General features: G+C 47.2%; 1 protein-coding gene across 1 annotated transcript in view; it reads left to right on the plus strand.

The window, feature by feature from the left end:
- COL24A1 (collagen type XXIV alpha 1 chain) overlaps nucleotides 1-14,596 on the plus strand; it is a 979,161-nt gene that overhangs the window by 836,925 nt on the left and 127,640 nt on the right. The window contains exons 44-45 of the mRNA XM_078645481.1: nucleotides 3,430-3,483; nucleotides 3,755-3,808. Of these exons, the coding sequence (XP_078501607.1) occupies nucleotides 3,430-3,483; nucleotides 3,755-3,808 (108 nt within the window). The remainder of the gene's footprint in view (nucleotides 1-3,429; nucleotides 3,484-3,754; nucleotides 3,809-14,596) is intronic.

Consider the following 14,596-nt stretch of genomic DNA (forward strand, 5'->3'; position numbering starts at 1 on the left):
TAGTATTGATTTTACTTTGTCTCTTTTTTCCTCCACCGTACGCTTCTGTATCCTCAACTTTGCAAGATCTATTTATTCCCTGCTTGCTCCTTTTGTCATTATCTTCCTGTCTTTTTCTTCTTTTCTCCCTATTTCTCCCTTGCTGTGCTTTAAAGTCTGATGAAAAAAAAGAAGTGATGGTCCTCTAAAATGAGTGCCTGTGCCTGCCACCTTCAAACAACAAAAAAAGTGATCTATTTGGCCTTATCAAAGGCAGCCAACCTTATAATTCCTATTTGTAAAGCTCAAATATTGGTTTTCAAGGCGCTGGGGGCCGGGGAGGTTATGTGAGCTGTTGCCCAGAGTCACATGATGCTGAGCTGAGCTGCCGCCAGCGTCCGTGATCGAACCGTGAGCCCTGTGTTCTGGAGTCAGCCACTCCCGCCGCTGCGCCACACCTCTCCCTCAGTTCAGTTAAACCATGTCCCAAAAGCCAAGAGAATTGTCCAAACAGAAAGGCCGTGTCCAGTGAGCATGTAAAAGCAGGTCAACCCAGTCCTCTTTCATCATATTGGGCCTTGTTGTTGAGGTGTAGTGAGGCTGTAGGTAAATGCAGCAAAGATTCCACATCTGGACAAAATCAGTAAACCTCACCTGGGAGCATCACATATGAAATGCCTTGGGTTCATGCTTCTAGCCATTTGTAAAAGCTCTTGTAGTTGAAATATCGCAAATTTCCAGGAAGTCGAAAGCAAGTTGATGGGTTTCTATTCCCATCACAGAAATTTAGACGCGTCAATGAATGTTCTCTCCCTTTTATAGTACAATATTGACTTAACATAAACCAGAGGAGTTAATTCAATATTTAATTACATTAGTCGAGTTTACCCTAGCTATCAACGGGGGAATTCCAGCTTTTACAATCAGATGACCACATATTCACTTAACGTAGTTATTCAAACAGGTACATTGACCAGCTGAAAGCCCGTCAAAGTATTGAATGTTACCACCTACCGGGGTTTAGAAGATGTAACCAGATCATGTCTGTTCTAAAATGGCAAATATAATGTGTCAAGTTTAACTCCTTTAGCAAAGAGGATTCATTTCATTCATGGAACCCCTTAATGTACACCAGAGACTGTGTGACAAAGTGACACACCCTTCTTAAAATTGTGTGGAGCATACCCGGTGTGCATTCTTGTGTCAAAAATGGTGTGTAATTATTCCCATTTGAGAGCACTAAGCATTGAACCATGGACTCAACTTTAAAGAAATGTTGGGCCTTTCAGATGCTGTACCCCTTGCTCTGTAAAGTTGGGTGTCTTCATTCATTTTATTTTTTCATCTCTATTCGATCATGTTAAAAATAATCATAAAAGCACATATAAATACAGCATCTTACATTTTTTTTCAAGGTATCTCTAAAATTACAAATATTTCATCACAATTCTAGAATAAAGACGAGCGTGCGTAAAAAAATGTAAGAAAGAAGAAACATTTCATATCGTGAGACTAGGTACATTGTCATTACTTAACGAACTCAGTAATCTACGCGCCATCCCCTTCCTCTTCCTCATGCAGGCCCATAGTAATGTCGCTACTGAATAACAAACCAAAGGGTCGGGTAGTGTTTTTAAAAAGTATAATGCTACCCGACACTGCTTAAATTCTCCATTCATGATAGATTATCACTACTACACACGTATGATCCTTTTTGAGACATATATATACATCCTCACCGTCTTAAAAATAGAAGTCACAGTAAATGCCATTGTTTGATTGTGAAGACAAGAACTTATCCCATGTAACCTTTTACTGCATCAGAATTATTGCATGCACCGTAATTTCAAATCATGCAAAGGACTAATTAAGAGTACAATTTTAACCTTGAAGTAACATATCAATACTTGGGGAAAGCTTTTGCTAAAATTCAGGGAGGTAACTATCGTTTATGCCAGAAGAGATAGTAATATTTTTTCACAACAATGGATTGTCATACATATTTTTTACACAGAGAAAGTAGCTCATAAAGGCTCCGCAATCTTGAATATCATACCGTGTTATTAATTGTCAACTCAAAATAATAACCCCTCCCTTGCTTTTTTTAAAATTCGAATTCATCAGTTTACAATTCAGTGTCATTTTGCGACTACTGGTTCTGAAACACTACCTTAAACACCTATAGAACAGTGTGGTCTTGAATATTTAGGGTAAGATTTACTACTTTTTCACGCAGTGCAGCAGCCGCTAACACTGAGTAAAAAGGAGAGAGGAGGAGTACGCCAAATTTTCTGAAATATGGCACTCTCATCTCTTTTCCCTAGTGCCGGCGCTGAAATCAGCTGCCGTGCGCCACAGAGACACCTTTCCAGTTTTCTCACGTTAAACCCTGTCTACTTTATTTTGTAAATTGGGTTTAGTGTCAGAAACCTTGGGTGGGAACGCCCATGCTCCACCCATGGTACAACCCCATGGCGCTATATAATGGAAAGCTGCTCTATGCGCTGCTTTGTGTTACTTTATCATTATTTTCAGTGCTAAACAAGTTACTCATTGGAAAGCAAATTGTAAAAAAAAGTTTTAACGCAAACATGGTGTAAAATCTTAGTAAACCTCCCCCTTAGTATTGAACAAAAAAAAACAGCTCCTCTTTGGCTTCCTAAATGTGCTTCAGTAAGCTACAAGGCTTCTACAGCAACACTGTGGGGTAACCTTGCCCTTGTGAAGATAAGCAGAGCAGGCGCATGGACATTATTGTGTGTGGTTGGGGAATATTACAGTGTGGATGCAGGTTCTAGAGCAAAAAGTCATGCTGGGCTTATCTCCTCAGACATGTATTCACTGTACCTCATTGCTAGAGTCCCAGAGCCCACATTTGGGCACTGCTTGTTGATCTATTCCAGCCCTGGGACTTGATGGATGATTCCATAATGGCTAAAGTACTAAACTCAAAAACAAATATTCCACACAATTGTGGTCCCTAATGGAGCCACTGATTATTATCTCACTCCCCTCTGCAGCAGGTAAACATGTATTTGGTCAGGTTACTGCATCAAATAAGACTCCTGTGATCATCGTGAAGTTGTCCTTCATGTTCTTGATGAAGTCGAGACATCAGGTGAGTGTCGCGATCATGCCGGCGAATAAGAGATACTGAGCAGACATAAGAACAGTGCTGCCTGACTCCCTTCCTAACACTGAGCATACTGTGAGGTATGTCATTCAATGAAGGACACCCGCTCACCATACTAGAGTCTCATGCATTAGCCTTGATACAGGTTGTTCACAATTGATCTTCAGGAGTGAAGCAACGTTTTTTATTGACTACTGTAGGGTTTTATGATTATTACAAAAATACACACAGGCATTTTGTGAAATAATTTCAACCGAAAGAACTGGTAACACATTCAAACGTCATTTTGAATGCACTAATTCCTCATTTCTCTCTAGGGTCACATTGGCATCCTGGGACCAAGAGGAGCTATAGGACAGCAAGGACCTCCGGTACGTTTGATCAGTTCAGCACTTCTTTTGACATAAATGGACTTTGTATAGGGAAGCCCTCTTAAAAAGGCTGCTCACATTTTTACATAGTTGAGAGCCAGGTATATAGAATTTCACAGTTAAATGGGAAATAATTGTACAAAGAAATATTACTTCCATTTTCACTTACACTCACTTTGGTTAATACCGGACTTTTGTGTTCCTCGCTTAACAGAAATGCAGGTGCATCATTTAGCTTTTGTATTTTAAATATGTTTATTTTCCTTCGAAGGGAGATCCGGGTCACCGAGGTGAACAAGGACACAAAGGAGACAGAGGACCCGAAGTAGGTAGAAATTACCCTACAGTGAACAACAGTAGTTAAAATGATAGTTTGATATGTTTGCCAACCACTTTCTTTGAACAGCAAGAAATGAATAAGCCTCACAGGTGTTTTAGGGTTGAAAACATAAATGTTGCTTTTGTGTTTATTTTAGCTTGACATATGCTGCAAGACCATCAATCAGTTCAGTGTCCAATATGAAGCAACATGCAGTCCTTATGGCACTTAAACCTTAGTTCTTCAGGAATCTAATAAACGTCAGACACTTTGTAAAGGACGCCTGGTTCATAATCCTGGAGAAATACTACCAGAGGGAACCTAACCCTCCTCTGAGATTTCCGGGCAGTAATGTTGATGGTTCTGGTGTTCTGTAAACCCAGCAGATCACATTATCTTCTGTTTTTTAACTGCAGGGACTGCTCTGTTTTTACAACCAGCATTTTTGCTGCTGGGCACCATTTCCCCTTCCTTGGAGTGCTGTTTTTCCTCTGGCAGTATTTTCCATTTACCATCTCTAGTAAAATGGGTCTGCTTTCAAGTATGATGTCTGAAGCATAGCTGTGCTTTACTCGTTATTGTTCCGTCTGTCAACACTTTTCAATGAGACCTGTGTTTCTTATGCCGGTGGCGTGTATGAGGAAAGTGGCCAAAAGGGGAATTTTTAGGGCAGCTGAAACTGTAATGTGGCTGCTTCTTTGTGGGTAATCATATTCATGCAGAACTCCACCAAAGAAGGACTCCTATTAAAACCTGCTGCTTCACGGTTATATGTCGTTACAACAAATTCCGTTGCAACGCATGCCTTTACCACGCATGCGTTACAACGGAATTCGTTTTCTAAGCATAACCTTTACCACTAATATTCCTTTACCACGCATAGATTAACAACGTTTTTCGTTGTTAATTTATGCATGGTGAGGGCATATTCTTGTTATAGGTTACACCTCTCCACTTACACGTCCCCAGCCTCTACTCCTTATAAATACCCCTGCCCTTAACCCTTATTTATTTATTTATTTATTTTTAAATTTGTTTTTATTGTTGCATCAAGATGAATTATTGTGTATCAGCATATCATTGTCGGTGCCGCGTCAACATTCAGCCACAACCGACCATTATTGCAACAAGTCCTTTTATTACAGAACATTCAACTTTAGGGTCATAGATTGGAAACTTAGTAGTACTAAAAACATGAATTACTATATCCCATTGTAGCAGCATACCGAGTAAGGCCTAGTATCTCACAGGATGTATAAGTTCCGTTCACATCATGTGTGCACTGAAATCGCCGGACCCTTCTACTAATTGTGCAGCCCCCTCCCGCCTCCCACACCTACTCTAATTCTTCCTCCTCATCTGAGCTATCTACAGCCTCCTCCTCGGGTAGCGGATCACAAATATCCCCTCTATATGTGTTCCAGGGTAGCCATATTTTGTTCCATTTACGTGGGTTGGTTCTTTGTTGATACACCGCACGTTCCATCACCATGAGCATGTCCATATTTCTGCACCATTGCGCCAAGGTCGGTGCTTCCGGAGCCCCCCATTTCTGCGCTATGTCCCGCTTCGCTAACATCATTCCAATAATTACCCATTGTCGCCCCTGTGGGGTCAGGTTGTTCGGGCCCCAGACATTCAGCAGACAAATTCTAGGGTCAGGGGTAATGGGGAGCTGCAGGGTTTGGGCGACAGTGCGCATCACTCGCCTCCAGTATTCTACCATGTTGGGACAGGACCACAGGGTATGAAACAGTGTGCCTTCTTCCCCGCAACCTCTCAAACAGTAAGGGTGGTTCGCCCTCTGAATTTTATGTAGGGTGGTGCGTGTGTAATATACCCGGTGCAGTATTTTAAATTGTACTAGTCGGAATCTCGCCGAGATTCCGGCTTCTCTAGGCGATGCCAGTGCAGCATTCCAATTGGCCTCGTCCAATTCCCCGAGCTCATCCTCCCATTTGCGTTTCAGTGTCTGTAATGGGTCAGGCAGGTTGTTTACCAGCTTGCGGTACGTGAGGGAGGTGGCGCCAGCCTCCATGTAGTCTGTAAGGAGTCTGTCTTCTAAAGGAGCTGATTCTGGGACCTTTGTTCCCGGTGAGATTGCAGCTATTAATGCGTGTCGTATCTGTATGTACCGGAATGTTTCAGTAACGCCCAGCTCATACTGCTCTCTCAGGGTCTCGAACGGAATTACCCCATCTCTCGTCCACATGTCACCCACCGTGGAGATCCCGATGTTATCCCATTGGGTAAAGCCCTTGCTGTCACGTAGATTCCCAAGGGCTTTGGAGTCCCACAGGGGTGTAAGCCGTGTGATCACACCCTCCCAGTGTAGTGTGTGAATATCTTTATTCGGTAAAATTGCTCACCATAAAAGATTACATTATACACTTTTAAAAGATACATTTCATCAAGTTAAAGGAATAATGACTATCATCAAGAGTAAAACCATGGTTAAAATATAAACACTGCACAAGACAATACAATTGATTAGGCCACAAGCAAGGATTCTCAGCAATTTCTTTAGATAAATGGCCTCAGTTATCTCCAATCTGATCAATTGGTAGCCTAGAGTTCATTTTCAGAATTCTTGAACATATAAGCCAGGCACTGCTCAAAAATTTTGCCACCCCGCAGATCAGGGTGGTAGATGATGAGTCCGAAGAAAGTACTCGTAAAGCCGATCTGTGGCACCTCAGCCTCAAGCCCCTGCAGACTGGTTTCAGCCAGATGTTCCGTGCCACTTTATAAGCGGGGCAGGCAAAAAATACGTGGGCCACAGACTCCTTAGGAGCCGCACAACCCGGGCATGATTGCGATGGGCCACCATAGTTAGACCACCTTGTGGTGAATTCATGCACCGGGAGGGTCCCGTACCTTAGTTTTAAATATAGGGCTCTATCTAGCGGCTTGGTTATAATATCAAAAAAGGGTTCCAGTTTTCTAGCCCACTTGAACTCAAGAAAACGCTCCGTGAGTGAACCCCCAGCCATGCTGCGTGTTGCCTTGGCCTGCACCCAATCCCAATATAGCTTCTTGATCACTAATTTGGGCGGGGGAGTTTGAGTCTCCCATACATCTCTCAGACCCAATTGTAAGACTAAGTGCCTCACGTTATTCAGCCATCCAATTTTGTTGCCGATATCAAGCGAGATTAGGTCATCCAACCCTTCAGCATATTTGGCCAGCTCCTTGGTCCTTCTTAAACGAACCCAGAAGAGCAGTGGGCGCAGCCTCACTAGGTCCTTTAGGGCTCGTCTACCAAGATCTAGCCGCAGGGGAATCAGCAGGGTGGAAACAGGGAGGGCCACAACATCTCTCAAAAACTTATTTTCTGCTAAGATTAACTCAGTAACATTTTCGAACCCCCATAATTCGGAGCCATATAATGCAGCCGGGAGTATCTGACCCTCATAAATGGCCATAACCGGTGTCACTGGTTTGCTAATTGATTCCCGATACTCCCGGAGGGTCACCCCAGATACTCTTTTGTGGCCCAGTAACATTTTAGCCAGGTGATCCTTCCAATTCATTCGGCTATTTATCCGGACTCCTAAATAGTCGAATGCGTCAACCAACTCCAAGGGGGCCCCATTAAGCAGAAAGTTGTTTTTAAATTTTTGGGAGGGCGAAAAGGCCATCAATTTGGTTTTCATGGTATTGATGGTTAGGCCTCTATCTATACAAAATGAACTAAATCGGTGCAAGAGTTTTTGCAGGCCTATCGGGGATTTGGCTATCAGTAAGGTGTCATCGGCGAAGAGTAGGGTCTGGATCTTTTCCCCCGCCAGGGATGGAGCATCCGTCTCTTCTCCTCTTAGGTGGTCCACCACTCCACTCATAAACAAGGAGAAGAGGGTCGGAGCCATGACACATCCCTGGCGGACTCCACTCCTCACGGGTACCCTATCTGTCAGCTGACCCTGGGCACCCCATCTGATCCTTGCATAAGTCCCCTCATGGAGCCTTACAATTAAACTCAAGAGTGTACCGGGGAAGCCCATACTTTCCAGGATCTCCCACAGTTTAGCACGAGGGACCAGGTCAAAAGCCGTCTTGAGATCTATGAAGGCCATATAAAGGCTGCCCTTTTTGATGGTAACTGTCTTCCAATAGATGCCAAAAAAGCGAAAGACCTGGTCCATCGTGCCCACCTTCCGGCGAAATCCGGCCTGGAGATGAGAGAGAATACTTTCCTCCTCCATCCAATCGCCTACCCTTGAGATGATGACCCTGCCAACCACTTTCTGGATTATATCTATCAGACTGATGGGTCTGTAGTTGGCAGGGTCATCTCTTGCCCCCTTCTTGTACACAGTGACCACCTCAGCGCCCTTCCAAGAGTCTGGCACGGGGTGGCCCCTTACTATCAAATTCATTATAGTAGCAATAAGGTTGGCCCAGGCCAAGGGCTCTGCAATCAAGAGGTCCCCTGGGATCCCATCCGGGCCGGCCGCCTTCTTTGGGGTCAAGTGTCTAATACCCACTGCTACTTCAGAGGCCGTAAATGGACACTCACTCTCCCCGAGGGGTTCCCCTCCCCCACCGCTAACTAACATGGGACAGGTTGTATCTTCACTGCCACCATATAGAGCTGAGAAGTGATTAAACCATTGTTGGCTAGTTATATGGGCAGCTAGAGGCTGGGATTTTCCCTGTCTAGCTCTGTTAATTAGGTCCCAAAATAACATCATATCCCTCTTGCTCACAGCGTCTGTTATATCCTTCCAGTGCTCTTCCTCCCAATCACGTTTGGCCAGTGCTATTACTCTCAAATAATCCTTCCTAGCCGCTCTAACTAGTACTGGATTCTTTGAGAGTAGGGCAACTGTCAAATTTTTCCTTTTCCCCTTGCATTGGGCCGAATACCACGGGTTGCTAGAGATGGGCGGTGTGTTGTTCGGTCTACAACTTTTCCCTTTGGAAATAAAATGATAACTCACTTGGTCTATCGTGGCTTTATAAACAGAATCAAGGCTGAAGGTAGGGTTCGGGGCACTACCAGCCTCCCGTTCCCTTACCTCCAAGTCTCGATACAGATCTTCAACGGAGGATTTAATGATCCCTAATTGGTCTGCATTTAAATGAGCCTTATCCCATTTCAATCTTCGATTATTATTATAAGGGATAATCTCCTTAGTTATTTTCATTAGCGCACTCGCCCCCCTCTCTTTACATTTCCCCCATTTAAACTTACTGCATAGAGGATTATGGTCAGTATCCAGAGTAGGTACCACCTCCATATCGATAAGGTCAGACCACATACTAACGTCCATTAAGATGTAATCTATTCTGGACGGGCCCATAAGCCTATTAAAAGTCATTGCACCTGTCTTGTCAGACAAGGTCCTGCCATTAAGAGCTCTTAGTTTGTGTTCCCTGGTGAGGGCATTCATTTGGATTACCCTTGCGGACCATTTTCGAATGGGTGGTACTAACAAAAGTGGGATAGACCATTTGCAGTCTTCTTCCTCAGTGCCTAGGGGATCATCTCCAAGGAGGGGTTCGAACGTACAATTGAAATCCCCACCCACAATAATTTTAGCTGCAGGGGGGCAGTTAGCTAAAGCAGAATCTAAACTCATTATGGTTGCAGAGGTGTTATCCCCCGGAGCACCTCTAGCATACACATTAAATAGATCAAGCCTATTCCCCTCAATATGGCCCCTAGATGAAAGGTGCAGTATATCACTACACTCAGGGTCGTGGATAGCCAAGTCCCAGTCCAGATCAATTCTTATCCAGATAATAAGACCTCCTGCTGGTCTGCCCTTCCCTCTACTTGCTGCTGGGGAAAAAAAGGTAGTATAACCCGATTTATCTATTGGTAGCAGAGACCAGGTTTCCTGGAACAGACAGACATCGAACTTCTCGATGAATGCATGCCATTCTGGAATATCCATCTTCCTTTTTAGCCCTGCTACATTCCAAGATAGCAGGTGTATTACTCGACGGCCCTTAGGAGCTAGAAGAGGCTCACCCTCTCCCCCCCCCAAGACCCACCTTGTTCATACAAGTATCACCCACACAACTAGATTGCTTGGGGGGTCGTCTTTGAGCCTTGTGCCATAGTGTTACAGTGTGTTTAGTCGGGCCAACCAATTTCGCTGTTAGTCCTTTACTGTATAGCGGGGCCAAAAGGGTAGTGGTGCCCAGCTGACACCGGTCCGCTAGATATGCCGGGTCGTTCTGAGGAGCATGTATCCATTGGTTAATCACCTTGAGGTGAGCCGCCCAATAGTATAATTCTAAGTTCGGGAGCGCAATTCCTCCACTGTACCAATCTCTAACCAACTTCGCCTGTGCGACCCTAGCCGGCCGGTTCCCCCACAAGAGGCCTGACAACTGTCCTGATATCTGTCTAAAAAAGGAAGGTGGGACCATGTCGGGTGTATTTTCCAAGACGTAGAGGAAACGGGGCAGCACCATCATCTTGAAAAGCGCCGCCCTTCCCAACAATGTCAGCGGAAGGGTCTTCCAGTGCCTGACATCCGCTTTCAGTCTGTCGAGCAGCGGTTTCAGGTTCATGTCCTGAAAGGTCCCGTGTTCTCGCGTGATTTGGATTCCCAAATATCTGAAGGAGATGGCCTCTAGAAGCAGAGGACAATCCTCACTCAAGTGCGGCGGGTTCCCATGCAGCATGTAGAGCACCGATTTCGTCCAATTGATTTTATAGCCTGAAGCTACACCGTGTCGCTCACACAGTGCCAACAACACAGGAATCCCCTCCGCCGCGTTAGTTAGGTATATTAACATATCGTCAGCGTATAACGACACTTTGTCCTCCCAATCACCCTCCCAGGCTATTCCTCGCAGTAGCCTGGTGGTTCTAATGACCGTGGCTAACGGCTCCAGCACTAAAGCGAACAATAGTGGCGAGAGCGGACAGCCTTGTCTCGTGCCCCTCGCTAACAAAATATCTCTCGAGATGTGGCCATTTGCTGTTACTCGCGCCACAGGAGTGTTGTATAATAGCCTAATCCATGCGACAAACTTCGGGCCAAATCCCATATGCCGTAGGACCGCAAAGAGGTACCGCCATTCCACCAGGTCAAACGCCATTTTAGCGTCCAACGAGAGGATTGCTGCGGGTTCCCTCAACAACGGGGCTCTTGCCATCACTCCATGCAGACGTCTGAGATTCATCGCCGTACTTCTATGAGGCATGAACCCCGACTGGTCTGGGTGAATTAGATGGGCAAGGTGGGGCAATAATCTATTGGCTAGTAGTTTCGCTAAGATTTTACTCTCAGCATTGAGGAGGGAAATCGGCCGGTAGGATCCGCAATCCTCAGGTGGTTTACCATGTTTCGGGATCGCCACAATAGTCGCCATGCGCTGGTCAGGTGGTAGCTGTCCCCTTTCCAGGCATTCCACGAACATATTAAGCAGGGGTGCAGCCAGCGTCTCCGACATGATTTTGTACCACTCAATCGGTATTCCATTGGGGCCTAGGGCCTTTCCTGGGTGTAACGCTGCGATAGCCGACTGTAACTCCTCAGTCGTCAAGTCCGCTTCAAGTTCTTCCACCCTGTCTAGCGACAGTGTGGGGGTGGGCACTCCTATAAGAGCTGCCTCCGCCATTTCCTGTGTAACTTCTATTTCAGGGGTATACACTGTTTGATAATGATGAGCCAGTAGGTCGACTATCCGAGCAGGGCGAGTGTGCACTACCCCTGCGAATCCTTTAGTCGCAGGATCGACCTTTGCCCTACCCGTTTCTTCTCCAGCCACGCTAGAAGCTTGCTGGCCTTATCCCCGATCTCGTATACCCTATTCGCCGTTGCCGCCAAATTGACTCCCACTCTGCGGCGTAGAAGATCGGTATGACGTTGCTGACACAACTGGAGCGCATGCAACGTATCCCCGGTCGGGTCAGCCATGTGCTCTTCATTGGCTTTAGCGAGTTCGTCCTCTACGTTCAGTAGTTCTTGTTTCTGGGTGCGCTTATGCCTTGTTATAGTGGAAATGGCTTGTCCCCTGAGAACCGTTTTATAGGCCTCCCAGAGGACTGAAGGGGATGACACCGAACCCTCGTTCTCCGCGAGGTAGCATCTGGTTGCACTTTTAAGTGCTTTGGTCACCTGGGGCACTTTAAGATACCCTGGGTAGATCGGGTAAATGCTCTTTTGGGCCCGTTCCGGGTTGGAGAGAGTCAGCGTCAATGGGGAATGGTCCGAGATTCCTCTCGGCCCAATCCGCACCTCGTCTATAGTGAGGAGTCCGTGGCCCAACGCCAGAAAATAGTCGATCCTGGAGAGGCTATCATGGACTGCTGAATGGTAAGTGTATTGTTGGGCTGTCGGATGGAAACTTCTCCAAAGGTCTATCAAACCCTGTGCTTCTAGGAAGTCAGTCAGTCGGGACGGTCCGGGAGCCTGAGTTCGTATCGGGAATCTATCTAAGGTAGTGAGTACCGTTGCGTTGAAATCTCCTCCCACTATGAGATCTCCTTCTGGGAGCCCTAGCAAAAATGTCCCCAGTTCTGGGAGTGCAGCCGCATGCAAAGCCGGCGGAATATATACCGAGACCACATTTAGCGGTCTCCCTTCCCACTGTCCAAGCGCCGCCGCAAATCGCCCCTGCGTGTCTATCTTCGTGGATTGTAGTATGTACCTGGAGGACCGGTGCATCAGTATCCCTGTACCACGGGACCCCCTAGTGGATTCCGAGTGGGGAATCATACGGTAGCCTTTCCTGTCTAGTGCATGTACTGCCGAACCTGTCAAGTGTGTTTCTTGCAGCAGGACCAGGGCCGGGTTGAATCTCCTTATGTGTTGTAAGACTAAGCCTCTTTTGACCTTATCCCCTAGGCCCCTCACATTCCAAGACAAGAGATGTAAAGGTGGCGCTGGTCCCATCCCACGGTCTGCCCCCCCTAAGTCAGTCCGTGTGTTATGTGCCATATTGTGTACGGCAAAGGGTGACTATGTGCCACAGTGAACATGATCTAGTAAGTTGCCCGGAGCTCGCCATGCTGCATGTGTGTACCCGCCCAACCAATCTAGCCCTATAAAACTACCCGTAAAATGCAAAACCTCCCAACCCTCAACTCCCCCCCTACCTGCCCCCCTGCTAAGCGGACTTGGAACTGCCCGCCCCCCCAATGTAGCAGAGTGCCTAACCCAAACCCAAAACACAGTACTTGCTCGCTGGGGTGAAGGACTCTCCGGAGTCAGCGGCCCCTCATCACGTCCTCGGAGGACCTCTGCCCAGTGTCCTTGGAGGCCCGCCCGGTCAGAATTGTCTTCGGTCTAACATTACAAATACGGGAAGTCATTGTTCTTCATTGTCTTCGCGTTCTGGAACCTCGCTCAGGGGGGGATGTTGTCCCGCGTCTTCACCGGATACTTGGGAGCTCGGCCGCGCACCATTATTGCGTTGTCTGTTTGGTCTATTGGAGCGGCGAGGCAGGCCCGTCGTTCTCCATCCCTCCAGCCAGTCGTGTGCCGCCTCCGGGGTATCAAAGAACCAGGTTTTATTGTCCGCCACTATTCTCAGTTTAGCCGGGAAGAGCATTGCATAGGGGATTTCTCTCGCTCGGAGTTCCTTTTTAACCTCAAAGAATGTTCTCCTCCTGCGTGCGACCTCAGCCGTGTAGTCAGGAAAGAACGCCAATGTGGAGTTTTGGACTTTGATTGGGGGTGAGTTTCTCGCCGCCTGTAAGATCGCATCCCTGTCTCTGAAATTAAAGAGTCGAGCAATGATCGGTCTTGGGGATGCTCCTGTTTTCGGGCGACCCCCAGGGACTCGGTGAGCTCTTTCCACCGAAAAAAATGCTGAAAGACCCTTGGGTTTAAGTTCTTGTTGGATCAGGCCCTCCACATATAGGTCCATAGCTCTAGTGTCTTCCGATTCAGGAACCCCTAGTATGCGGATGTTGTTCCGTCTTGAGCGTCCCTCTTGCTCGTCCAGCTTGTCACGCAGTTCTCTATTTTCTTTCGAGATCCGCTCCATATTGATTTGCAGTTCTGAGACGTCTTCCACTAGCGACTTTGTAACCACCTCCATCGAGTTCACTTTTTCGGACATTTTGTGGAAGTCTGCCCTTATTAGTGTAATTTCTGTTGATATCGACCGCACTGTCACTTGGACCTGTGTCAGAGCCCGCATCACATCCTCCAGCGTCGCTTTCTTCCCTCCCGCCGTGTCGGCCGGTTTGTTCGCCTGCAGTTTCGCTTCCGTCGGGGAGGATGACGTTTTATCAAAGGCATATTTTTCGAGTCTTGACTGCGTGTTTCCACCCTTCGGTCCCTTACCCGCCATTCCGGCCGTCGTTGTGGCGGCGAACCGCTGAGGAGTAGGCGCCAAGAACAATGTGCGTAGGGAGCCAAGGCCAACCGTAGGTACTCCCGGCGACGGCTCACAGTGTTCCAAAGGGTATCGATGCGTGTGGACCCAGCCGATGGTTGGACCCTCCAACGTCACCGTCGCTCTCTCTGCCCTGCAGGCCACATTGTTGGAGGGTCGTGCGGTTCGGGCCGGTACGTCTTATGGCCCGCCAGGGAGGTACCCCTCCGTCGGCGAGTCGGATCAGGTTGTTCGCGGCCAGGGGTCTTGGGTCACACTCGATCTCAGACGTTGCCCTCACCGAGTCTCTATCACGTCTCTGATGGTCGGCGGAGCTCTCGACAGTAATTTGGCCCCAGTCGGGATCACCCCGGCCGCCGCAGGAGCGCGCCCAACGTCCGCTGCTGCCAATGTCTCTCTGATGTCACACTCTGTGGCGACCACTCCAGTGACACTGCCCGCTCCCCAGTCGGGTGAGCCAAAGGGGGGCAATGGCACCGCACC

The sequence above is a fragment of the Lissotriton helveticus genome, chromosome 1_1 (genome assembly GCF_964261635.1).
Source record: "Lissotriton helveticus chromosome 1_1, aLisHel1.1, whole genome shotgun sequence".
In the NCBI taxonomy this organism is placed as follows: domain Eukaryota; kingdom Metazoa; phylum Chordata; class Amphibia; order Caudata; family Salamandridae; genus Lissotriton; species Lissotriton helveticus.